The 27,687-nt window shown below is 40.6% G+C and overlaps 1 protein-coding gene across 1 annotated transcript in view; it reads left to right on the top strand.

Moving 5' to 3' along the window:
• LOC115943925 (uncharacterized protein NECTIN3-AS1-like) overlaps nt 1-25,231 on the top strand; it is a 55,841-nt gene extending 30,610 nt beyond the window's left edge. The window contains exons 2-3 of the mRNA XM_031037818.2: nt 22,079-22,772; nt 22,996-25,231. Coding sequence (XP_030893678.1) covers nt 22,536-22,772; nt 22,996-23,310 — 552 coding nt within the window. The 5' untranslated portion in view covers nt 22,079-22,535 and the 3' untranslated portion in view covers nt 23,311-25,231. The remainder of the gene's footprint in view (nt 1-22,078; nt 22,773-22,995) is intronic.
• The last annotated feature ends 2,456 nt before the right edge of the window (nt 25,232-27,687 follow it).

Below are 27,687 nucleotides of genomic sequence, written 5' to 3' on the forward strand. Positions count from 1 at the left end.
GGGGATGGGTTAGCCTGGTGATGAGTATTAAGGAGGGCACATACTGCATGGAGCACTGGGTGTTACATGAAAACAATGAATCATGGATCACTACATCAAAAACTAATGATGTATTGTATGGTGACTAACATAACGTAATAAAATAAAATTAAAAAAAAATAGAGCTACCCTATGACCCAGGAATTGCACTACTGAGTATTTACCCCAAAGATACAGATATAGTGAAAAAGAAGGGGCACACACCCCCCAATGTTCACAGCAGCAATGTCCACAACAGCCAAACTGTGGAAGGAGCTGAGATGCCCTTCAACAGACGAATGGATAAAGAAGATGTGGTCATTAGGAGAAGGAAGGGAAAAATGAAGGAGGGGAAATCAGAGGGGGAGATGAACCATGAGAGACTATGGACTCTGAGAAACAAACTGAGGGTTTTAGAGGGGAGGGGGGTGGAGGGATGGGTTAGCCTGGTGATGGGTATTAAGGAGGGCACGTACTGAATGGAGCACTGGGTGTTATACGAAAACAATGAATTGTGGTACATTACATCAAAAACTAATGATGTAATGTATGGTGACTAACATAACATAATAAAATTAAATTAAATTTAAAAAAAAGACGAAATCAGTTGTTTGGTTGGTTGTCTGCAGCCTCTGGCCTCACTGAGCAGGTGTTGGCTGTTGAAAATGGTCTTGTCTTCCCCCTGCATCCTCAGGGTGCAGATCCACAGGGGGAGAGAAAGCTTCCTAGCCAGGGTCACCCCAGCCACAGTCACCCAGTGCTAGAAGACAGCTGGACCTCAAATATCACTGAACTCTCTTAGGTTTGTATACACACACTCGAACAGACGCGTATTCGCACAGCTTTTTTTCCTGTGACAAACCCACTGTACCAGGATGGCTGGTTCGGGCAAGTTTTCCACAGAAGTAATCCATGTCTGAGACAACCCAGACCTAGTCTGGAGTCTGGCTCTTTAGTCTAGAATCTGTTTCTCATGGTGAGATTTCTCTGTGCATTTCCTAAGCTCCTAAACCACCAGCTAACCTCAGCCATGTCAGTTAGAGGTGTCTGAATAATCTGCAGCCTCAAAGGGAACAGGGATGATGCAGTTGTCCATCCCTTTCTTTCTAGAAACACTGTAGAAATTTGCCCACTCCCATTCCAGCATCTTCTAGTTCCCTATTCTAAGGGATTTGGGTAGAGCACCTTCAGTGGTGGGGGAAAAATAAAAAGGAAACCTGTAATACCTTTGTCCCATAACAATGGATGCCTATTTGTCTTACGCCACGTAATTAAAAATGGTTCTTTCCACAGCTAATTGACGTCTCCCCTTGTAGAACCTGAAGGGATTGGCAGTTTTTGAAATGCATGTTCTCTCATTAGAAGACTTAAATTTCTGCCTCACCAGTCATCCCTCTCCACTATTATTTTTCTTCTTATTGTTATCATTTCAGAATTGAGGAGCTAAAAAAGTCCCTTGAGAAGACAATCTGAGAGAAAGAGGCAAATCTGATTCTTTTAAAATCCTGCATTCAAGTCAATTACCATGCTAGCTTTGGTCTGAATATACAAGAAGATACCTTAGCTTTCTAATGAGGTTTTCTCGTATGATTTATTGACCTTTAGGTCCATTTCAGATGGCCACAACTCTCTCTCTCTTTTTTTTTTTTTTCAATTACAATTTTCTTAGTAATTTGTGCCTTTAAAAAAGTCTTAGGAAATTCTCATGTCTCATAGTTCACATGAAAACCGGATAACCACCTCTTGTACCTGTGGCTTTAATAAAAAGGGAGAAAAAGCCCCATTGTTACAGTGTGATCACTGTTAGTTTGACATCCCCATCAAAGAAAACAGCTCTCCAAGCAAGGCTGTCCTTAAAGCCAGAGACAGACTTGTCAGTAACTCACAGCCAGAAAAACTAGATTTCCAGAACTGTGATCAGACTGTCAGGGCAATGCTGCTTCCATGGGGATCAAGCCGAGCCCACCTGTCTGATTTTTTCCCAGACATAACTAAGAACTCTAAAGATGAGCCCCGAGTGAAAGACATCAAACAATTGCATCACCGTTTCCCTTGAGGGATTTGGTCCTGAAGACTAAGAAAACTCTCTTAAATTAGCTCTAATTAAATGCTGTGAATCTGCTGTTCCACCATTCAGAAAATGGATTGCCTCATTGTTTTGTGTTTTGGTTTTTTTTTCATGTTACTAAGAGAGTGGGAGACTGGAGATTCTTTAAAAGAAGATTAAAAGCACGGAAGGGACCTAAAAAAAAGTTAAAAAAAAAAAGAGAAAAAATGACAAAGCTGTTCTGGATCCCCCATGGATAAATGGATGGTGGCCCTAGATAATAGATGGTGGCCCTAGACATCCTTCAGTATGTGCTGACAGAATCTGTTGATGGGATCACTCAGGTGGTACGCTAGCCGTTATTGATTATGGAGTGATACGTATAGATTAAGACGATTACCAGTGCCTTTCACAACACAGTGGCTGACTGAGTATACAGACAAGAACAAATTATTTTGTATAGACTATTTCTTAGGGTGTGTGTGCAGGGGAGGAGGGCTGGGGGGCTCACCAGGCACTCTGCTTTAAGTCGTCCTGACAAAATAGAGTTATTTTAAGATTTACCATAAAGTGTTTCTACACAAAGGAAATGTTTTGTGGAAGGAATTCATGACACCATACAAGCATGTTTCTTTAATTGGAAACTGGATACACTCTACTAAACATTTTATTGGAGACTTTATTTCACACTTTATGAAGGATCCTAAGAGAAATGCTTTGTGATTAACTGTGATTGTCCATATATGAAAAATGAGTAAAGGGATAGGAATAAATTTGCAATTAGGAGGGCAGGCTTCCAATCCTTTATTCATTTTATGCCATTTCCAGCAGTACCGTTCCTCCCAAAGATGTTATATTAGGCTGGACAGGTAACACCAGACCCAGTCAGTTTGGTGTCCTGTTATCTTTTATTGTTATTTTAACCTTTAATACAAGGTGGGTGTAAATAGAAAGCTAAAGATGCCATATAATCCTGCAAGCAGTTTCATTTGAACAGAGGGAAAAACGAGGCCCAAGACCTGTGCTGTTTTTAAGTTCTTAGATAACACTCCTGACTCACTTATAGACAAGTGACTTTGGTTCTAGTTTTTGTTTTGGTAATGGGTAGATCTGTACACCAGTAAGTTCCCCAGGTAAGCAGCATCCGACCTCACCTGGAAACTTGTGAGAAATGCAAATTCTCAGGTCAATCCCAGACCCACTAGATCAGAAAGTCTGCAGTGGGGGTTTAGTAATCTCTGTTTAACAAGCCCTCCAAGGTGATTCTGAAGCCCACTAAGGTTTGAGAACCACTGAACCACGCTATCGAATTCCCTCCTCTCCTTGCTTTGCAATCCCAAGCCCACTATTCAGAGAATACAGTCATGACCCAGCACAAAGTATATTTCAGTGCCTTTAACTAAACCTGCTGGCTTTGTAGTTTCACAAGCACAGAGCTCCAAACAATTGAGCTAAGCAGACATACATAAAGGAAATGTGTGAGTTTCCCCCCTACTCTTCCTTTCTTGGGTATTTAAAGGGCTCATTTCAAGTTCTGAAGTGTGTTAGTAGTTTTTGGGCTTGAAGCAAGTAATTTAACGCCTCTCACCTCTGTGGTCTTTACCTGTAAGCACACACTCTTTTTTTTTTTAATAGAGAATTTTTTTTTTAAAGATTTATTTATTTATTTGAGAGAGAGAGTGAGAGAGAGCACATGAGAGAGTGGAGGGTCAGAGGGAGAAGCAGACTCCCCGCCGAGCAGGGAGCCCGATGCGGGACTCGATCCCGGGACTCCAGGATCATGACCTGAGCCGAAGGCAGTCGCTCAACCAACTGAGCCACCCAGGCGCCCTATAAGCACACACTCTTGATGGACTTGTATTGAGTATGAAATGAGAGCCGGCTCAGCACCAGCACATACAGTGCCTTTATGGGAATGAGAAACAGGTGCTCCTCTTGGGGGGACCAATTATTGGAAATTATCATTTGTTAGGGCTAACAGTGTATCTTGTCCTAGATTTGGCCAGGAGAGCCTGGACTGGATTTCTGCCCTGCCTTCTGCCTCCTCATCTGGACACCAGGTGCAAGTATATGCAGAGTTCATGAATGAGACAATGTATGCAAAACAGCCGGCATATAACAGTCGGTTTTTATACGGTAGATTACATACCTGACACATATTACACACAAACATGCTTTTCTCTGACGTATCTACTGTCACCATTCGTGGAGAGGAGCGTACTTGGTCATCATTGGGTTATCAGTAAAGATGCTTAAACTGCCTAGTAAAAGTTTAAAAAGAATCATATTTCTCAATGCTGTGATGTATTGAGAGGGTATTTGAAAGCATTTCATTTTATCCATAATGCAGGGTAGACGTATCTTCTCTGGACCATTAAAAAAATGAGATCTGGAAAGAAAACTGGTTTCACATTTGCTTACCGAGAAGCCATCCATGACTTTCCTATGGACTGCTGAAATAATTTAAATAGGGGACTGACATTCCAGAGTGAGAAATAACACTTAGATATACATGAAATGTGGAGAAGATATTTCCTGACGTGACATCATCTAGGTGCTGAAGATTGGTTTCAAGTCCTTTTTAAGGGCAAAGGTCAATAGGGAGGAAAGCCTGGACTCCTGAAAAAAGAGGATGAAGAGGGAGGGAGACACAAGAAGGGGAAGAGTGAAGTGTTTGGCTTCTTTACAAGTTCACTTAGGGTCAACCCTCCCCGGAGTTTTCCATTTAAGAACTTGAGTGTCATTGTCCTAGGAAAGACCTACAACCCACTGTCATATTTGGTTGTCTTAGATTTTGGTATTCACTTTTAGCATAGTTCGTTACTACTTATTATCAGGTCCCTGGTGTAAGGAGCTAGGCTCCTGCCTCACACTCACCATTACATATTAAATTGGCACAGTGAAAAATGACGGAACAAAGCACAAGCTTAAAAGCAACAAATTCTTTAAAGGCTACACTAAATCCATGTGCATCTATCCAATACTAGGTTACAGTACTGCTACTGTAATTAAATGCTATATGAGGAAATGTGACAAGATATGTGGCCAAAGTAAAATGCTAACCTAAATAGGATCGTTAAAACGTAACACAGGAAATAAAATTGGAAATCACTATTAGAACACTGCTCATGTTACAGGATGTCAGATGTCAGAATCATGCATAATGCAAGAGTGGAACTGCTTACAGAGACTTTACACAGGAGAATTTAAACTTGCTTCTATGGACATGAGGAACTGCTCTTTGAAGCATGGGCTCTGATGAGATTCTGCCTGGCTGTAACGACATTCCAAGGGAATGTTCTGTTTCCATCGGATGCATATTTATTTATAGGGTGCTAAATGAAGGAGCATTCATACTATGTGGCAGATTGCACCTCCACCATATTTTTCATTAATCACCTTTCCTTTGGCATCTTCACCATTGCTTTATTATTGATCTGTTTTTTGAACCCTCTATGTGAATAAACCTACGATCACAAAATTACCCATTGATCAATGTCAGCAAACACATTCCTGCAAACACAACCTTTAACTCTTTTCTCCCTGAACCCTCATTCCATTTCATCTCTTGGGCAAAGACCTGAAAAAACAGATGATCCTTGTATTATTCCCTGAAGGTCAACAAATCCAGACTTTGCTAGGTTTACAAGGCTGAGCATAAAGCCTGTCTTAAAGAGAATACTCTTCCTCTGCTGCTCAGATTTTAAGTCAAAAGGCCTTTCTTGCACACTCAAACATTCCCCTCTACTCTGTGTTGGAGACTGTCGATCACATACTGGTCTTTGTTGTCACATACTGAGAAATCACCTTCTTTGAATACTTGTGCCAAATACAAACGCATTTATCCACATACTAACCTCTCTAATTTGGACATAATTAGAGAAAGGGCTATTTAATTAGCAAAAAGTCTTAAATTATAGATGGCTGATTACTTTTGAGTACATAAAGTAATAGCAGGAAATGACTAACAAAGTGTTGCCAAGTACAGGACCTGCCAGGCCTGTTTTAATGAATAGCTAAAGATCACTGAAATTAGCACATTAATTGTATGCATGTGAATTGCTTCTGCTAAGTGCATTAAAATGTTGTTCTCTTTGTAATCATGTTGAAATTATTTATTTGGTTAGTACACCCTTTTCACAATTATTCATGGAAGACAAAAATGCAAACTTCAACAGAGTCCCTGCCTAAATCAGAACACCACCAATTACATGCTTCAACATTTTACCGTGCATACCAACGACTCATGGCCCATTTTTTAAAAAACCCCAAATGCGCATCTAACGAAACCCATCTCTGGTTACTCATTTCCTTGCTTTGTGTCATTCTTTCAGAATCCCGTGGAGGACAGGTAAGATCTCAGGCTCTGGACGAAAACTCCCTTGAGTGGGAATCCCTTTTCTGCCACATCATCGCTGTGTGACTTTGGACACACTGTACAGAGTTCTGAGCCTTAAGATTCTCATCTGCCCTCCAGGATCGTGGTGAGGATTATATGGATAAAATGATGTTTTGAAAAGTTTTCTCAAACCTCCGTGATGACAAAAATCACCTGGGGGCACTTGTAAAACCAACAGTTCCCAGGCCCCTCCTCTGAGGTCTCTGCAGCTCCTGATTCAAGGGGAGCCACCAGCCACCCCCAGAGATTCTTATCAGCTGGGAAACATCGTTGGGAAGCACCTGGTTTGTAGTAGCGTCTCCTCGCTCACCTGCAGTGCACTATGTATTGAATTAGTGAGCCAGGAAAAACAAAGGAAATGTAAACTGAAAATACTGAAACCAAAAAGTTATCAGAGCATCCTTGACAGCTTTTTTTTTTTTTCAATACCTCCCAGTGCAGCAAAGTTCGCCGTCTTAGAGGGAGAGCAGTTTGTTCCGCAGTTGAACAGTTCCATTGGTTCAAAAGACAAATCTCTTACTGCGTAGAAATCTGTTTCTTTAAAGTTCTGTCCAGGGCGCCTGGGTGGCTCAGTTGGTTAAGCGACTGCTTTCGGCTCAGGTCATGATCCTGGAGTCCCTGGATCGAGTCCCGCATCGGGCTCCCTGCTTGGCAGGGAGTCTGCTTCTCCCTCTTACCCTCCCCCCTCTCATGTGCTCTCTCTCTCAAATAAATAAAATCTTAAAAAAAAAAAAGATTTAAAGTTCTGTCCATTGTTCTTGTCTGGTATTTGGAGCAACATGGAACAGTTCTGCTCGCCTGAGCATTTGACAGCCTTTTTAAACATTGAAAGAGCTCTCTTATCTCCTTTTGATTTTCTTTTTTCCGAGCTAAATATACCAAGTTCCTTCATCCATTATTGGTCATAGAACATGGTTTCTATAGTTTTCACATCTGTAGTTTTTACCTTCCTCTAGAGCCAACTTGAGACTACCAGTTTTCCTCTTAAAATGTGTTTTGTGATAACGTTGGATAGAATGCTATAAATTTCTGAACAGAACAGAATCTAGACAAACCGTATTTCTATAAAAGATGCTCAAAATAGATGATCTGAAAAGAATGGTGCACTTAAGTTAAAAGAAAATTTCGACCTCCACTTCTTTGACTTCCTGTGTGACCTTGGATGAGTCATTTAACATTTCCAGGTTCTGAATGACCTGATCTCTGAAACCAGCATAGCAATATTCCTCTGCCTACTCACTCATCTCATAGGGTTTTTCAGAGGATAAAATACAAAAGGAAGTGGTTTAAATGATTATGGGCTACTTTTATGACCAAATCAACATAGTTAAAAAGTAAGATATATTTTAAAATTAAACAAAAGATGGGGCACCTGGGTGGCTCAGCTGGTTAAGCGACTGCCTTTGGCTCAGGTTGTGATCCCAGGGTCTTGGGATCAAGCCCTGCATCGGGCTCCCTGCTCGGCTGGAAGCCTGCTTCTCCCTCTCCCACTCCCCCTGCTTGTGTTCCCTCTCACACAGTCTCTCTCTCTCTGTCTCTGTCAATTAAATAAATAAATAAAATCTTTAAAAAAAAATTAAAATGATTTGTCACCTGTAAACTCCATATAAAATAAAAATGTATTCGATTTTTAAAGTTTTTTTCTCTTGCTCTTATAGAAAGTATATCACACATTGGTTCATATCAAGTTCATGTCAATTTAATAAAAATCCTTGAATTTTTTTTAACATGGATGTGGCCAAGCCAGGTTATCTTGCAAACTGGAATTCTGAACTTTACTTTAAAAAAAAAACCCAAAAAACAAAAATGCCTTTCCTGCTTTCAGGGTGAGGGTCAATAGCCAGGAGACTAGACTTTAGTGTGAAATCTTAAAGAACTACGTGTTAGGTCTGAAGAGAGAATTGGACATCACCTTCACTTCTCTTGAGTTTGCTGGAATTTTCTTCAGAGAGGAAGGCGTGGTTTGCAGAGTGTCTTATTCCTCAATTCATTTAAGAGCTTTCATTATCAGTACTTCTCTTTTTTTCTTTTTTCTTCAGTGTGATTTCAATGTCAGGTTTAGAGTAAATGAGAAGTAGGTCTCTCACAGAAGATCGGGGCTTAGATTAATGGGAGAAATAAGCTATAAGCATGAAGAGAGCCTTGCTGATGTTTTCAAATAATAATTATAGGAAGACATTTTTGTTGTCTAATAGTGAGAATAAAAAATAGGATACAAAATTATATACATATGGTGTGATCAGAGGTATGCAAAATGTGTGTGTGTATACCTATGTGCATCGAAAAATAAAGAACACTGGAAGGAAGTAAACCAAAATATCAAAAGCGATGATCGCTAGTCAGTGAGAATACAGGTGTTTTCTTTTTTCGTACTTGCCTGTATTTTCCAAATTTCCTATTATAAGCATGTATTGCTTTTATAATCAGAAACAAGTTAGCAAGAAAGTGAAAGAACTTTGCTGCTAGGTAAAAAGTTGATGTTTGTATTAGAAACAAAATTTCATGGATACATTTTTTTTTTTTTTTTTTACTGGTGCCAGCTCCAGAAGGTGGGAAAAGGACCTTCTTTTATTCTTCTCCCCATTTAATCTGACATGTAGGGTCCTCTTTTAATGATAGATTTCAATGAGGGAAAGGCACCTGGGGCAGCAATCAAGGGAGATTGCATTACACTGTGACAAAATCTTTAGAAACGCTTTTCTGTCTGGGCCAGCAAACAGACTGCAACAGGTGTTAAGTCCTTTTTCTTTTTTAAAGTCATTTTCAAGCAGACTTATTACACACTGAGATACACACTGATTATAAAAAAAAACAAAAAACAAAAAACATCTGGCCTATTTCTGAATAATATTAGGATTCTCACTTCACATTAATTTTCTGGTCTTTTATCTAAATTTAGGAAGTCAGGTCAGTAGTACCTGATCATTAGAATGAAAGCTCCATCAAAGTAGGAATGATGTTTGTTTATTTTTAATTCATCTCTGTGTCCTCAACATCTGGCCTAAGGCCTGACACTTCGTCATGCCAGCCCAGCAAGGTAGGAGCAAGCCCTCACACCAGCTGACCAGGATACAGAATAGAGCTCTCTTCCCTTCTCCTGGGGGGTGGGGGGGGTGGGACAGTGCTTGGATCAAGGACAGAGAAACCCAGAGAGACGTGGGTAGAGGGGACTGAGTAGATTCTGCCATCGTAGGATCGAATTGGGGAGGAGTGGGTAGAGGAAGGCTAGGGAATCGCCTGGAATCTCCTCCACATGGAACTGTGAAAGCTCCGTACTTCGGACAGTGAATAGCAAAGACCATTGTTTAAGCTCTTTGGCTTGTTGCTGTGTTTTGGAAAGGGGTGGGGTGAATTATGGATAGCTGTAAAGTCACTCAGAAATGTTTGGAAAAGGGTTTGGGTAGGGCCGGGGCTGACCAAGTGACAAGTTCGAGTTGGTAGGTCCCACATCCAGAAGAAATAGAGACAGAGACTTTGGCATATACTGTGACTTACCAGAACAGTTGAGCAAAGCAAAGAGGGGCCAGGTCTTGGGGACAAGAAGCTCAGTGTGACTTCAGATAAACCCCCAGTTACTTCAGATAAACCATCTGACAGAGGTTAGGCATGGCCTGTGGGGTTGAGGTGTGGGGAAGGGCAGATGGGAGTCAAGTAGCTAAAACTCTTGAACCATTTGGGTGGGGGAGGCTGAGAGAAGAGGTAGATGGTGTAGGGTTGGTGCCAAGTGGCCTTGGCTGGCTAACCTGAAACAGTAAAGCAAACATCCTTTGAAGGGAAGCAAGAAGGGCAGCTTGGTAACCACCATGTACCTGCAATTTGCTGACATGCATAGAACTCCTGTTCCAAAATTCCTCTTCATGTAGTAAAGCTGCCGAGATTCTTATGTCTTCAATTACTGGCTGGAATGTGTGAGGATCCAAATGACTCACTATGAAAGAGCTGAGTTCATAAAGCTGGAGTTTTAAGAGAAAAACCACTTTTGTCCCCTGGGAGTGACAAGGGAGCAAGAGTTCCTAACTGAGGTGCAGAATAACACACACTACCTTTAATAGGCTTTAGGGTGTCAGCACCTTAATCTAAAGTAGTGATTCAAATGGTGGGATTTCAAATACTGTGAGAAACTTGTGAGAAATATGAAGAGAGGCTTCTGAACTTCTCATGCCTGAGCGATCTGGACAGCTCCAAATTAAGGCTAGATGGGGTTTCCAAGGGATTCTTTACCATCCCTGGAGGGATTCGGACACAACACAGCTAAATAAACTCATTCAAGGTTCCATTCTGTGCATCAGGAATCCTTTGGAGCTAAAGTCACCAAATAGCCGATTTGCTAGTCAAGTCAATTCTGTGCTAGTCAAGCTGATTCTTCTTTCAAATCCAAGTCCCTGGCCTTGGCCCTTTTGTAAATCTGTTGACTTCCTTTTAGTTGGTCCTACCTGCCATCTCTAGATTAATTGTTCCAAAAACACTGCTCCCATCGTGATTTTCTTTCTTTCTTTTTTTTTTTTTTTTAAGATTTTATTTATTTATTTGACAGAGAGAGACATAGTGAGAGAGGGAACACAAGCAGGGGGAGTGGGAGAGGGAGAAGCAGGTCTCCCGCCGAGCAGGGATCCCGATGCGGGGCTCGATCCCAGGACCCTGGGATCATGACCTGAGCTGAAGGCAGACGCTTAACGACTGAGCCACCCAGGTGCCCCCCCATCGTGGTTTTCTACTGTACAGTGAACTTTGATGGCTTCTCATGGAACCCTGGGTCTGAAGATGTGGTTCTTGAACCAGCAACATTAGCATTACTTGGAAAGTTGTGAGAAATGTAAATTCGGGGCCCTCCTCCAGACCTACTGAATTGGAAACTGGTGGTCGGGCCCACTGATCTCTTTTAACAAACCCTGATGCATGCTGGAGTTCTGAGAATCACTGCCACAGAGTTCTGCAGCCTGGCGTTCAAAGCCCTTTCTCCTTTGTGGTCTTAATGACGGTGGCCTCTTGGATTTGGCACTTCGTGATCCTGCCTTGGATTAAATTTTTTTTTTTTTTTTTTTTGCGTAATCTGGTCTCATCTTCAGAAATGTACACTCCTCGAGGTCCTGGTCTGTGTTTTCTAGACTTACTGACTTGTAAAATTATAAAGCTGGAAGAATCTGGAAAAACGCTATCCAGTCTCTTTATTTTGCAAACCTTTGACCAGTACCTCGTGCATGGTGGACGTTCAATTAACAATCGCTGAATGAAATAACATGCCCACAGGGGCCGTGGAGGTGAACTGGGACTGCTGAGACTCCAGTGTCATCGCCTTAATTTAGATTGTGCCTTCTGGCACCCTCTAAGGGCTTGTGAATGCCTGGGGGAAGCCTTGGCTGCCTTTGCCAGTTTTTCCCTCACGGTCCCCTTGTATGGGCTTTGGAATTTGCTCGCCCAATACAAGGCAGCACAGTGTTTTGCGATACAAATGGCAGAGCAGTTGAATTAAGAAAATAAAAACAGAACCAAAACTGATGTTGTTTTTCTTATTGCTGCTTTGAGACCCAGCATGAAATATGAATCGGTCATACACAAGAAATAATATCTTGCCTGAATATCTAAGGCATAAATAAAAATTAATTGCAGCACACAGCTGTTAATTATCTGGCTTTGGAGCATTCCAGGAGCAGTTGCTCATGAATACCTATTCAGCTAAAGATCCCTTGCTTATTAGGACATGCGGACATTGACTATGAAGTTGTTGATTGGTTGCAACTGCATAGTTTAGAGATCCAGGCTACCAGTGGTCATTACACTCGTAAGGGATAGGCTGCTGCAGCAGAAATGGAGTATATTTGGCTTATGAAAGTACTCTTTCTCCATCTCATGAATGTTCACACCCCAAAGGGAGATCCTTGACTTCCAAGGATGGCTTTGTGGTGATTCTTCTGAATGCACTGGGCCATGGATGTGGGGAACATTTGTGTGTGTGTCACCCATACCAAATGAATATGATTGACTATATTCCCCAGACTGTACATTACATCCCCATGACTTAGTGATTTTAAAACTGGAAGTTTGTACTTCTTGATCCCCTTCACCTATTTTGCCACCCCCAACCACATCCCCCTGGCAAGCACCAATCTGTTATCTGTATTAGTCTGGGTTTTGCTGTTTTGTTTTACTTTTTAGATTTCACGTAAATGAAATCATGCTGTATTTGTCTTTCTCTGAGTTATTTAGCATAATACTGTCAAGGTCCATCCATGTTGTCACAAATGGTGAGATTTCATTCTTTTTTATGGCTGACTGATGTTCAATTATATATATGTATACCCCACATTTTCTTTATCCATTCATCCGTTGATGGACACTTAGGTTGTTTCCATATCTTGGCTATCATAAATAATGCTGCAATAAACATAGGGGTGCACATATCTTTTTAAATTCAAGTTTTCATTTTCTTCAGGCAGATATCCAGTAGTGAAATTGCTGGGTCAATTGGTACTTCTGTTTTGAAGTTTTTGAGAAAGCTTCATACTATTTTCCATAGTGGCTGCACGAATTTACATTCCCACTAACAGTACAGGAGGGTTCCCCTTTTCTCCACATCCTTTCCAACACTTGTTATTTCTTGTCTTTTTGATACTAGCCATTCTGACAAGTGTGAGGTGATATTTCATTGCGATTGTGATTTGCATTTCCCTGATGATTAGTGGCCTATTTTTTTTTTTTTTTTTTACTATACGTCAAGTTCATTAAAACAAATTCACATGGACTTTCCTAATTATTTTTGTGGTTGTTGTGCTGGGATTTGGTTCAATAAGAGTGCTGCTACTTGTTTGCGAAGTTTCAAGGTGATTATAGTGATTGTAATTTTGGAACTACCGGCTCTGTTTTCCTGATCTTATTATTGTCAAGTCCTTCCTGTTCTCCAGTTTCTGCTGCACCGCCCCCAATCCCTCTGCCCCCTGTCATCATGATCATCATGGCCACAGCTTGTTCACTGAGCCTTTTAGGCTTTCTGTGACCAGACCTGAGACCTGAGATAGAAGTCATTGAAGGAACTCTAACTCCCCACTTTTTGTTCCTCAGCATCGCCTTAGGCTTCCAGTCTGCCTTTGCCATACGCCATATTTCTAGAATCACGTATGTCTCTCGTTCTTTGGGTTCAGGATTGACCTTGCACCGCAGTTCTTGTTAAGTTTCCTCAGGTCCTCAAAGAACCTCACACTTGCCATTCCCTCTCTCTCTCGGCCATCAGGGCGCAGCCTCCGTACCATAGGCTGACTGAGGCTCTGCTGTCACAGATCAGGCTGTCTGATGCTGCCTGCCTGAATCTTGGGGTCACTTTTTGCTTCTGAATTCCTTGGCATCACACGGTGCTTTCATATTGAGTGAACTTCCGCTATTTCATGTTTGCCTCCTGATGCCAGTTTTCTAGCTGCATTATCAGCTCTTATGTGCTGCCATATTTTTTAGCTACTTTGTTCTGCCTGCCAGACTGGACATTCTCCCAGCACCTGCAGCGGGGCCATCCTCCCTGGTGGCAGGTCTAGTTTCAGGTCCCAGCGTCTTCCATTATGACCTGCCCAGACCTGGTGTAACAAATTCCGCAAATGTAAAATATGTCCTTCAGAGAATGTTTATATTTCAGATACTGTAGTTTAATCCTTTTTACTCCAATTGGGTTATGTTACATTTAAAGAATTACTCCCACACTTTTTTAGTACTCTGTGTGGATTGTGAAAAGGGTTGCCTTTCCCCATTTGCAGGTCTTTTAAATAAAATACAGATGAACTTCGCTTTTAATGGAAATTCCAAGCAAAATTCTTTTGAGAAGAACTTTATATTTTAGGGTACTATAATCTGATAAAATTGTTCCTGTTTCTGTCTTGATGTCTAAGGCAGGAACTCTGGGCCTAATTGTTGTGTTTATTATCCTCAATGTTAATCTAAATATGAGGAGCTGAAGAATGGGCAAAAGCAAAGAAAATCTATGTGTGAATGACTGTGCATGTGTTGCATTGGAAGAATGAATGGTAAGTAAGGTAGGTAAGGATAGGGGAAAGCAGCTATGTCCATTTGACAAATGTTAAGGGATCCCTGTTAATGTAATAGTTGTTGATGATGTGAACACTTATTATGATGTATCAGACAGTGTGCTAAGTACTTGGATTACCTCAGTGAAAACCTCTTAAGTAGGTACTAATTTTTTTTTTTTTTAGAGAGAGAGAGAAGGAGAGAGAGAGATGGGTGGGGGGCAGAAGGAGAGGGAGAGAGAGAGAATCTTGTGTGGGCATGGAGCCTGACGTGGTCCTTGATCTCATGACCCTGAGATCATGAACTGAACTGAAATCAAGAGTTGGACACTTAACTGACTAAGCCACCCAGACGTGCCAAGTAGGTACTAATTTTGTTTCTATTTCACATGAGAGAAAACTGAGGTTTAGAGAGGTTAATTAATTTACCTGAGTCTACATGGGAAATAATTGCTAGATTAGAGAGTTGAACCCCAGTAGTGTAACTCCAAATTAGTATCACCAATTATACTGTTTTCCTGTTCTTCACTATGATGTTTCCAGATTATTCTTATAGGATCAGAGAATAGAGAATATAGGAGGAAAATAATTAGCATATATTAGTTATAATTTTCAAAGGATTTTTACATTAATCCTCAAAAAAAGATAAGGTAAGTGGTATTGTTGTCTCCATTTAAGAGGGCAAAAGAAAGACTCTGAAACAGTGACTCTATTCTCACAAGTACCTGTGGGTTCTTCATTTGGCTCTTGTTTACTGTTCCATTGTGGGAGTCTACCACATTATCCTGATGGTGGATGTTTGGATTTTTTCCAGGCCTTTTGTAGTATATAGTGTCTTTATAAACATATACATATTTCTAATGCACATTTTGCATGACTTTTTCTCAGGTGTATACCTAAGAGTATATATGATAAAAATGACATTTAAGACTATATATATATATATATAAAAGGCCATGCATGGAGCAATGATGCGAGTGTGTCATGAACTGGTAATTTTGATTAAACTAATTCTGTGAACCTGGGATTAAAAAAAATTTTCGGTGAACCTGAAGTCTCACCTTTTCTCCCAAAAACAGTAACCTGGCTTGATGACTTGTCTAGGGCAGTAGAGAGGTGGAGCTGGAGCTAACTCTAAGTTCTATAGTTACAGACAGTTCTTAGTCCTGTCCCACTTCTATACATGAACATTATTCTCACCATTCCATTTGGGTGGCCTGAGAACTACAAACTTCACAGATTCTGAGGAGAGATTATACACCACTGAGTTGCAAGTCTGTTTTTGCAGAAGAGATTTGAGAAATTACTCAAGAGTGTTTATATTGCTTCACCCATGGGCCTGTGTGCTGTTAAGCTTCAAATGAAAAGAATGGCTTCATGGTTTAGTTTTATGAGGGAACCAAAGCCATAGAGTTATGATCCAGTGCATATAACATTGAAGGATAATAATTTAAAGTCCAATAAGTCTTGCCATTTATCTTCACCAGAGGATCTCAAAGAGTTTTATGAGAAATTATAGACTAAGAATTTGGAGAGTTACGTGCAATTTATGGTTAAAAAAGGAAGTGCTAAAATTTTCTGGAATGTTCCAAGTCTGTCATTAAAGAAGGCATGAAGAGAACCCAGGATCATTGACTCTTTGGCGAGGAACCCTGGCAGGAATAGATGTGACCAAACGATTCAGTGATTCTGAATGGCTTCAGCTTGCTTTGAGTGACAATATTCCTTTTCCAGGGGCCTTGCTCATTGAAGGAGGACATAGAGGAGTCAGCATGAATTGATTCCCCAGAACCTTTAATAAACGGTGATATTGTGGCGGTCATATTAATACAGCTTTTGTAATATGTTCTCTGATTAGTGTTTCTCCCACTTTAATTGGAATTTTAAGCACCATAATGATGTGAGCCAGCTGAAGTTTTTAAACAGTACAGATATAAATGGTTATCCTAAATTACATTTAGAAGAAACTCTACTTGAACTATTTAGGTTAATAAATAAAGGCACCAAATTAATATAGGCTATTTTAAGACCAAAAAATGTAATACTATAAAACTTTGGTGATCTGTATGCTTTCTGTTGGCCAGCCATAGGATTTTTAATTGAATTACTACAGAAAATTCAGCACAAAATATTATCAGATTTAACCACCCACTGAGTGTGGTGTTATTGTTTTATTAGGTTAAATCAAAGGTTGCTGAAGCTCTTTTCTGCACTGACTTTCAACCCAGAGGGGTAAAGTTTTAAAAGGAGATGATGAAATTTTAGAAAAGAGCAAGAACTTAATAAAGGGATAATAGTCACATATTTTCCTCAGAAAATGAAACTATTTCATGGCTTTATATGTCCATTCCTAGGCTTTTAATAATTAGAGAGTGTCTATGACATTCAAGTTCTGAAGCTTGTAACTGGCCTGAGGTTGAGACTGAAGGAGAGTTGTGGGGGGAGAGAGGTGCTCCTGGAGAAAAGACCCGTGGACAAGCCCAGGGGCCATAGTATCCACATTTCAAGCACACTGCATTTTGGCCATATCATCCCAACAACTCAAGAGGCGGGTGGGATGGCAGCATGGCTGGAGGAATCAGCCCTGCAGATAATCATTTCAAAGCCTGTACATCTTCATCTGGTCATACATGGTTAGGAATGCCCCCCTCCCCGGTTAATCGGTTCTGAGTCTGTCTCCTCTTTCAATTTGAGATGACCTAATTCAGTGGTTCTCCAAGTGCAGTCTCCAGACTAGCAGCACTGCCCAGGAACTTGTTCAAAATGTATATTCTAATGGGCCCCAGCAATCTGTGTTCTAAAGGCCCTCCATGTAATTCTCATGCCTGCTAACACTAGAAAACAACGGATTTAAATTACATTGATCAAGTGTATGCATTTTTTTAAATCAAAGAGCAACTTTCCCAATGTCTGATTCATAGTAGGCTCTCAATAAATGTTACCCTGAAAATGAAAATACACTTAATTTGTCACACAACATTTGACAATGTTTACGATCATATTTTTGTCTTTTTGTTACTGTATACTCATGAATGAGTACTTGCCCTCACAGATTATTCATTTTCTTTCCTTTTGAGACTAGCTCTTCGGCTTTTCATTTAATATGAAAGGTCATTTTCAAAGAAAATTGTTGTCTGATGCTTCAGTTATTTAATTCTCCAGAGAGTCACTGAGAAGCAAAGTGAGTTCGTGCCAATCATTTCTTCCCCATTTTTAAAGAGAGATAGTCACTTCGCTGTCAATGGTGATTAGTGAAATTTTTCTCTCATCTCTTCTGCAGGATGAGCCAGAAGTTCAGTGGCCAAGAGTTTGTTGTCTTAGGGCCTCTCAGTTGGCTTCGAGTCTGCTTAAGCAGCGGATTCATCCAACGCTTTAATACTCTCAGCTTTGCTTCAAGTCATATGTGAAAAGGGTGGGGGGGAATATATCACAAAGAAAGCTGAAGTGCAACAGGTTTATGGAGACAAATGGACTCAGAGTGTAACATGTGAATTCACTTATATACCCAATACTTTCTTTTTTTTTTTTTTTTAAAGATTTTATTTGTTTGACAGAGAGAGACACAACGAAAAAGGGAACACAAGCAGGGGGAGTGGGAGAGGGAGAAGCAGGCTTCCCTTGGAGCAGGGAGCCCGATGCGGGGCTCGATCCCAGGACCCTGGGATCATGACCTGAGCCTAAGGCAGACGCTTAACGACTGAGCCACCCAGGTGCCCCTATACCCAATACTTTCTGATGTGTAAAATCCAGGGGAATCATGGGCTCCAGAGTCAGTGAGATTGATGTGGTATAAACCTCTTTCACCTCTGGTCAGGCAAATGACTTCTGTGGGTTGAACAACATCCCTGCATATGAGCACATCTAGCCCCAGGGACAGGTTTCCCAGGTAGGGGCACTCAAAGAAAGAACCAAGGCCTGGAGTTGGGTGTATGTCCTGTGGGAATGAGAATGCCGATTGTGGGTGAAAATTTGCAATGCAGGCATCACTGAGAGTTTGGGGAGGCTCCCACATGGAGCAGGGTGGGGGAAGTAGGGATGGGTAAAGGGTGCTGAGAGTCGACCAGCAAGACAGAGAAGTGTGGTCCAGGCTGGAGGAAAGCGTGCCTGCGGGGAGCCAGGGATCTGATTGGGACCTCTTTCGCTAGCTTTCCTTGTAATTCTCATGAGGAAGTGGGTGGAAGGAGGCTCCTAGAGTAGAATTGTGCTGGGTAGTGCTAACCACTGCCTGAGCAGCTCGTTCTTTCCCAAGTGAAACCTGTTACTCATGACACAGGCTTTGAATTGGTAGCTGGATGTATGGCTCTTGAGTCCTGGCCATAGCTTCTCGGTTTTGTCCTCCAGACTTCAGTGTGTTTGTTCATTCAGAGAGAGAGGGGTGAATTGGCCTCTAGAGCTCGGGCCCTGGAGGCAGACCAGACAACTGCATTTTGAAGTCCATAAATCCTGACCACCTTGCAGGTGCCAGGCACCACAGAGACACTAGGAATCAAGTGAGAAGCAAGAGTTCCTGCCTTCAGGGAGCACCGAGTCTAGTGAAGGACACAGATCTCCAAATGGCTTAAATTCAATGGGATAATTTTTGTAGGTACAGAATGGTACATAAATTGAATCTGTTTTTGTTTGTTTGTTTTCTGCTTGAGGAAGTCGGCTAAACCTTCTAAGAAGAGGTAATACTTAAAACTAGGTCGGGTACTGAGGAGGAAAAACGCATTGTAGGCAAAAGAAAGAGTGTTTAAGAAAGCACGGTGTCGTCAGGAAATGGCAAGTGGTCTGTCTTCCCCTACAGCATATGCTCTCTGAGGGTGAGTGGTAGACTTGAGGTAGGATAGGAGACATGAAGTCAGATCACAAAGGACCAGTATCTTGTTGGGGGGCCTAGGGAGCAGAGCTTTAAATAGGAGGGTGACAGGTCAGATTTGTTTTTGAAAGATCATTCTAGCTCCTTTATGGAGAGTGGGGTGGAGGGAATAGAGCCTTGTCAAAATACAGTTGAGGCATGATGAGGACCTGGTCCAGGTCCATTGCCAAGGCAGTGAAGAAGCCAGGTTGACTTTTAGAGTCTTGAATTTGTCCAGCTGACTTCTCTTTTAGAGTCCTCGCCCACCTCTTTGGGGGCATCAAGGGCTGCTTCTGTAGTTGCTGCCTACACAGTTGTTTCTGCTGGAGGCTGCAGATTTAACCTGAGCCTGCATTCTCTCATTGATCCCATGGAGTGTTCTTCTCTCAGAGATTTTACCAAACTCTCCTAATGGTGCGGAACTGAAGCTAATTACAAAGAATTCCATGTTAACGTATTAGTAAATAAATTCTGTACTTAGATACTATTGTGTGTGTGTGTGTGTGTGTGTGTGTGTGTGTGTGAGACGAGCAGGATAACTTTGTACTTGACATGTAATTTAAGTCGCTTACATCAAATGCTTGAATTCATTCATGAAACTTTGATTGACATTTACACTATGTGACGGCACTATTAGCTTCACTGAGGGGTAACTTAAAAAAATATTAGACTTCCTCTTGCACAATGTACCAGCTCTGGTTTATTTTTATAGCTGCAAAATCAAGGAACTTTCTAATAGCATTTGGTTCATTCATTCATTTATTTACTCATCCATCTATTAATCCATCAGTCAGCAAATATTTGTTAATCATTTACTTTGTGAAGGCAGAGTAATGAGATGAGGAACACATTAGGGGTGGAAATGAAAATAGAACAGAGGGCGCCTGGGTGGCTCAGTTGGTTAAGCGGCTGCCTTCGGCTCAGGTCATGATCCTGGAGTCCCAGGATCGAGTCCCGCATCGGGCTCCCTGCTCAGCAGGGAGTCTGCTTCTCCCTCTGACCCTCCTTCCTCTCATGTGCTCTCTCTCATTCTCTCTCTCTCTCAAATAAATAAATAAAATCTTAAAAAAAAAAAAAAGAAAATAGAACAGAGAGTTCTGGATGGACCTCAGAGTTCTCGGAAAGCCCAGAATATAAAATAACCTCAAGACTTTGGGTACTTAATCTTTAATAGTAGGGTCGTTTTCATTATTAAAGAGCATCTTGGGTTAGGAAGTGAGGTTTTAGCTTCTTAGATAACCTATCCTATCTCTGCTCCCATGTTCCTCTGGTAATTACTTGAAACTTTTGGTCACTGGGCTGTGCACTGTGTACTCACTAGGCCATGATGATTTCAAGAAATGAATGAGGAAAGTATTTTCCATTACCTATCTGCAGGGTTTTCTGCTCAGTAAAAAAGGGACCAAATAGTATGCTTTCCTAAGCAGGTGTGATAGAAAATATTCAGTCTACCCCACCTAGTTGGTGGAGTCTGTTTGAAAATTGGCCAGTTTCAGAATTCAGCTACTAGTTGTTTGTGTAAATGACTAATGGTCATCAGAAACCATCTTAGAAGTATAACACACCCAGATGTATTTTGATCTCTTCCTCCTTTAAAGCCCCCTTTTTAATTGAGAAAACTCTTTCTCATTGTACAGTTGTCTACTCCTTTGTGGAAAGAGCACTTGCTGGGAATCGGGTGACTTGATTTCTAATCCTAGCTAACCTGCTAACTAGTTGTATGACTTTAGGCCAGGGTTGGCACACAATAGCCTGCTGCCAAATCTGACCTACCACCTGTTTTTGTAAATAAAGTTTTATTGGAACACAGCCATGAATATTTGTTTATGTAATTCTTTTGTGCCACAGTGCAGAGAGGAATATTCGTGGCAGGACTTTATCACAGAGCCTAAAATATTTACTGTCTGGCCCTTTACAGAAAAATTTGTCAACCCCAGCTTTAGGCAGGCCATTATCTTACTTGAGCCTTAGCTTCCCCATCTGTAAACCTAGGGGAATTCGATTAGGTTCTTCCCAGGGCCTGTGTCCTTTTTAACATTCTGTTGCTCTATAACTCTTCATACAGAGAAGCCTCATATCAATCATTGTACACTGGGATATAAACCTATTCATATTTATATTCACTTCTTCAATTTATGAAGCACTAATATTGGCAAACCACTGTAGAGAACTAACAACTCTAAGAGTCTCTGCCCTTGAGAAGCTTATACTCTGGTTAGAAGACAGAGTTACAAGGTTTTGAAGTTAAATTATAATAGAAGGTAATAAAGGATAACATATCAAAATGAGTGAGGATGACTAAATGAGTTCAGAGGATCCTTCTGGGCTGAGATGATTAGGGAAAGCGTATAGGGGAAAGTGGCATGTTTTTAAGAATAGTCATCCCCATAGCCCCATAAAATATTGGATCTAGTGTCCTTCTAAAGCAGTAGTTTTCAGGTTTTAGAGTACAGATTTTAGAGTGTAGGTTACTGGGAAAAAATACAAATTCCTGCAACCCAGCTTTAGTTTAGAGGTTCTGATTGTAGGTCTGGGGTACATCCCAGAAATCTGCTTTTTCAAAGAGTACCCCCTGGTGATTCTGATATATATGGAGAATTTTCTTACTTTTAAAAATATTGCTTTGGAAATTGATTAAGTTGCTAAATACTGTTACTGTTGAGGAATTCATGCTATGTTTGGCAGAGTCTTATTAAATCCTACATTTTCTGTGAGTAGGAGGAACTCCACTATCCATGGAGCAATTACTTCAATGATCTTCTCTCTCCTTTTAGGAAATCTGTGATCTCCCAGGCCAAGAAGAACAAACTGAGGAGTATCTCTGAAAGCCATTGAATTCCTTAGATAAGTCCAGAGGGGAAATCTGAGATCAGTATAATATTGTGTCTGTGATAGCTGAGGATAAATTATTGGAAAGGGTCAGGGTAATAACTACTTCATTTTGCATTTGACTCTTGGTCCTTTTGTTGTGAGCTTTTTGTTCGTGCAAAGCTGGCTGGGGTCCGCCTAGTGGGTCAAAAAAAAACCCTTAAGGAAAGAGGTTGGGAATCTCCAATCTCCATCCCAAAACATGTCACTGATGACTTGAACATATCACCAGATACTCAAGATACTGAGGAGACCTTCCACCTATGGGAGAATGACCCTCTGAAGAGAAATTTGGAATCATCATCAGAGCCATTGGAGGGGACATCTGAGAGTCAAATAGGTGACATTTCACAAGATCCTGTCATGCCTCCAGTCCAGAGAAGAAAGTTAGATCCACTTCCAAAAAAGCATAGATATCCTAGGAAGGCCATAAGGTCAAAGAGAATGAGGAAGAGCAAGAGGAAGGAGAAAGTGGAGACCCACTGCCCCCCGATACTTCCAACACCTTTGGTACCACCACAGAGTGAAGAAGATGAGGTGGTAGATGCAAAGCTGACCATACTCAGTGCTCAGGAAGATGATCCTGACCTTCCCAATGAGGTAAGGATGAGGCATGGGGTGTCAAAAGTCTGGGCTTGCCACATTTTCCTAGGAAAAATAATGACAACTCTTCCCCTGCAGTGGGAGGAGGTGGGGATAAAGAGCTTGAGGAACAAACTTGGATCCTTGGGCCCAGATAAAGTATGAATTGGCTTAGAGGGTGACGGGCCGTCTCTGTGTATGTGTGTTGGCATTGAGGGCTTTAACTTTCTTCTGCTTGCAGGCCCAATTACAGAGTCAGCAGGATGAGGATTCCTGTGTGAAGCATCAGGAGTGTCCGATCCAGCCCTGTGAGCTCCCAGCTTCCCCGGAGCCTGGGTCCTCTTCTCCTGCAGTGACATCCTTGGCATCACCACCACTCTGCTTTGGTCGCTTCTTAGGCTGTGTCTGCCAGACCTTCTCGAGGTCTAGGAAGCGGAAGCCCTCCAGAAGACAGGGCACTGAGCTGGCGGAGGCAGGAGGTGATGCTAAGTCTTTAAGACCTGGCCTGCTGAGGGATCTGGGCAAAAACAGAGTGCAGCCTCATGAGGGCCTGTAGCAAGCTGATGCCAATACAGGCTCTCCCTGTGTTTAGTTTTATAGTTTTCTCCATATTGTTGTTCCCTTTGGTTGTGTTGTTTGTGGAAAAGAGAGCTGCTTTTATGCTGAGATCCTTAAGCCTAAAGAAGCGATAAAAGCAAAGTAGCTTTGAAGTTTTTAACACTTTACCCCAGTAGTGGGATTGCTTCCTACTTCCTCCTATTAGGCTGAAGTAGCATTCACTTGGGAGCAGTGGTTCCCAAAATTCATGCGGATGTTGCTCATGTCTTAGTTAGCTCAAGTCTCACACTACCTTCTCTGAGGATGGAAGCCATACCATCCCGTCATCCTGAGTAATGTTTCCAGATATCAGCCACCAAGTGGAGACGTCTCATGTCCAGCTCCTCTCATTGTCTTTGGCTAGAGATTCCTTTTGAATTCTTCATCCTCAGTACTTTGTTGAACTTCTGCCGCTGTCTGCTTGATTTAGATATACCTCAGGGAGTGATGGTTGCTACATTTCTTGGCCAGGGTAACACTACCACCTCCTCCAACTCTAACTGTTGTTTGGTTTTCTTTTTGTCACTTGTTAGTAAGCTACCTGGCTCTTTCTTATGAATGTGCCTTTGGTGTTCTCTAGCCATATGTATTAAAAAACTTAGTCACATGAGGTAATGGTCTCCTTCCTTGTTATTCTTTAGCAAGACTCCCACAGAATCCCAAGTTCTTCTGAGAACCCTAAAGAAAATAAGTACTTAAAAAAAGTTTAAGATTATTTCATTTCCCCATTGTTGTCCCAGCATACTAGGTTAATCCTCTTCCTAGGACGTAAACTAAGAGTTTAAATTAATTGTATATCCTACTTTGAGAGGGTAGGTTTAAGAAGAATTTGAGAGTTACCTTGTAGCTTTAATTACCTGTTATTATTTCCTACTTGTCCCTGTTTCCAAATTCATAAAAGAATAATAAATAAAGGTACAAGTAGAAATAAATGTATAAAGTATCTGCATTAGAAGGAAATTGTATACTTTATTATCTTCCTTCCTTAAGACTGACCCTGATGGTTACCACACTAGAATTAGAGAAGATAACCAGTGTGTTTGTTTTGTGCTTTCTTGCCTGGAATAGGGCTTTGTAGTGTTGGAAGAATGAAGTTGGGAAGGGAATAGAATGACATGCAGGAGCAGTGGTAAAGATTCTTAAGGCTGCCTTGGGGGTAATTGGTAAAAATTGCCCTGGAAGAAGTTTTGTGATGTGGTGAGGATCTCAAGTTGGAATGAGGAATTTTGTAAAACGTCATACTCTGTGCTTGGAGTAAAATGGGAGAGCTTTCTCAAGTCAGTCATGCTTTGATACCTTTAATTGTCTAAAGAGTGGTTGATTGTTTAGAGAGTATGGAATTTTAATAGAGCTAATTGAGCATTATAAATGGGCTCAAGCTATTACATGAAATTTCAAATTATCTAAAATATATTTACACACCTATTTTCTCAATGTAATATAAGAAACGTACTGCCAGGCAAGGCATAATGTACGAAAAGTCCTGTGTCATGGAGCCTATTATTAAAAGCTCAAAGGAAGGTAGATATTAGCATTGCCATGAATGCTTTGTTATTGTTTCTTATCGTAAGGTGTTTCAGGATGAGCTGTTCTATCATAGAAAAACTGTTCGTTCCAGCCTGGTTAACCATATGCCCACTCCCACCTACAATGCTGATTTTCATATAAAGTTTATTTATTCCAAATTTAGAGTAAGGATTTCAGATAAGGGAAGATCTGGATAAGCACTTAGTTTTGAAACTCTTTTGCTCATGTGTCTTGACCACTCAATCACAAACAGGGGGAAAACGTGTCCATGTCTCCCCCGCTGCATTAGTAAAGAAGAAAGTATGTGTTCCCAGGTTTCACATTCTGTGTTGCTGTCTTTATAGCTTGAATTATTAAACATGGTTTATGTCTTTAAATAAAGTTGTTTTTGCAAAATATATTTAGAAAAATAGTAAATCTGTATCAAAGTAAAAACAAATTAAAAATAAAACCTACCACTATTGATGAGAGATAAAACTTAGGGGTCATTTAAAAAAAAAATGTTTCTCCACAAGGCAGATAAACAGATACTGTCAATGTGTTGTAAACAGAAATACTTGACAAGTATAAAGATGATCACATTTAATGTATTTCGTTGCCTTTTTTTCTCATGGGAACTCACACAACTAGGTAGGTGGCAGGAATGCTCATTGCTACAAGTTGAGTAAGCTGAGATTAGGCAGGTTGATTAAACTTTTCCAGTGATTCTTTTCTAAGAACACTCATTACATCTGCTAGGGAATCATAATACAAGTTCTCTAAACATTTTATTTAACCACTCACTTGTGGTTTTATCTTCTAAATGTGATTGATTTTACTCTGGTTCTTGTCCCAGTGTTCTGTATGGGAACACTTCTTGCTGGACATTTTGTTTTTGTCACCTTGTCCTCACACTACTGTCCAAATTCCAACTAATGCCACCTCTACTCACCTGGAAAATTTTAACATGAGAAAACTCTGGTTAATGTAGAATTACAGAGAACCAATAGAGAGGGTTTACTTATTAACCGAGTTTTAACAGAAAAAGTAGAACTGATCTAGTCCTTATTTATCGGAGGAACCTGAAACACAAAGAAATGAAGTTGCTCGATCTCAAGATAGCCTAGCTGCTTAGTGGCAAAGCTAAAGCAAACAATAACTAACATTAGATTCAATATTGTACCTTATGCCCTTCTTCTATAATCTTCAAGCCGTCTGCATGGGATTGATATTAATATTTTCATTTTACAAATGAGACCATTTAAGTTCAGAAATGTCCTGGTAAGTCCTGATGCAGAATCCAAAGCCAGGTTTGTTAGAGTCTGAAACCCATACTCATTACATTCCACCTCCCAGTATTACAATGTTATAAAATCTCTTTGTTTCCAGTCTAAATCTGTAATGTCAAGAACAGGCAATTTCTCTTATTTCCCAAAATTTATATTTTAGCCTTAATGCCTGTATAATAAATATAGTTCAATTTAAAAAAAAGTCCAGTTAAAAAGATTATTTCTTCCAGGTAAAATTTCTGTATTGGGCAGTAAATAGTAAAATAGTTAACCTAAGTGTCATTGATAAAATAGAATTGCAGTGTAATATAAACAAAGTTTTAATCATTACAACTAATTAAACCGAGACAATGACTTAACTGAAAAGTGATCAAGAGAAAAAAGAATAGCACATAATCAAAGCAGGGCCCTCGACTTGACAGGATCACAAGATAAAGCACAGCAAAGATGAATTAGGTCCCATAGAAAGCTAATAGACTTAAGAGTGTTTCTAAACTGTTTTCAGGTGAATGGTTTGGGATTTGGGTAGCAAAGAGACAGGCTCTTCTAGGTAACCCAGTGACCCTTGAAATAAGTGAGTCTACTGCTACTAATGAACTCCAGGCTTTAAATAGGAAATTTGAATTTTCTCACGCTTCAAAACATTCTTTTCATTTTGATTTGACAAGGCCTCTTTCAGGACAAAATAAAAGAACAACAAAACTGGTAGGTTCAAACCCCTGGACTGTGTGGTCAAGGAATGTTCTTCATCTTTTTTCAAACTCAAGACACGAGGACAGCTGTTGTACATGGAAGGTTGGATTGCGGCAGATTTCCTGAGCTGTATTCTGTCAGCTGTAAAGAATTGCAGCGCTGCTCCCATCATGGAACCTTTGTGATGAACTGTCTCAGACACACGGTTATTACCCTCCTGGTTCCCAGTGCTAGAGGATGTCTTTGACGAGCACCCTTGTTTCCCTCCCCTCTTTCCCACCTCCTGATTTAGAGTCAGTCCTGCAGTTGGTGAGAGGCCCAAAGGCTATTTTAACAGAGGTTTAAATAGTGTACACGAAGAGGAAACCTCAACACAGGTTAAAATAATTTTTACACGAGTTACGTAATTTTAAACGAATTCAAAATTCTGAAATTCTATCACAGATGATTTCTGATGTGAATTTGACTTCTCATCTAGTTGTAATTACCAGTTTGATTTGAGGATGTCTGTGAAAATACACAGTGCTGGATTATTACAATGGTAGCCCTTCTGGTGAGCAGGACAATAGGTCCATTCACAGAGTGATGAAACAGTAACTGGGATTTTTTAATAAGTACCATGAGAAATATCCCCTGAATATCTGTCTCTTCACATGGAAGAAAACAGAATTATAAAGATGGTAAAACCAGAAAAAAAGAACACATTTCAATCAGCATTTAGTACCCAAACTCTTACTTGGTTTGTGATGCTCAATAAAAATCTCTGGCTAAAATTTATATAAAAAAGATAATAGATGAAAGAGAAAATAGTTATCCCATCACCTCTTTTCAAGAGCTACCATTCATCC

Source organism: Leptonychotes weddellii, chromosome 1 (assembly GCF_054177405.1).
Source record: "Leptonychotes weddellii isolate Sample4059 chromosome 1, ASM5417740v2, whole genome shotgun sequence".
NCBI classification, from domain to species: domain Eukaryota; kingdom Metazoa; phylum Chordata; class Mammalia; order Carnivora; family Phocidae; genus Leptonychotes; species Leptonychotes weddellii.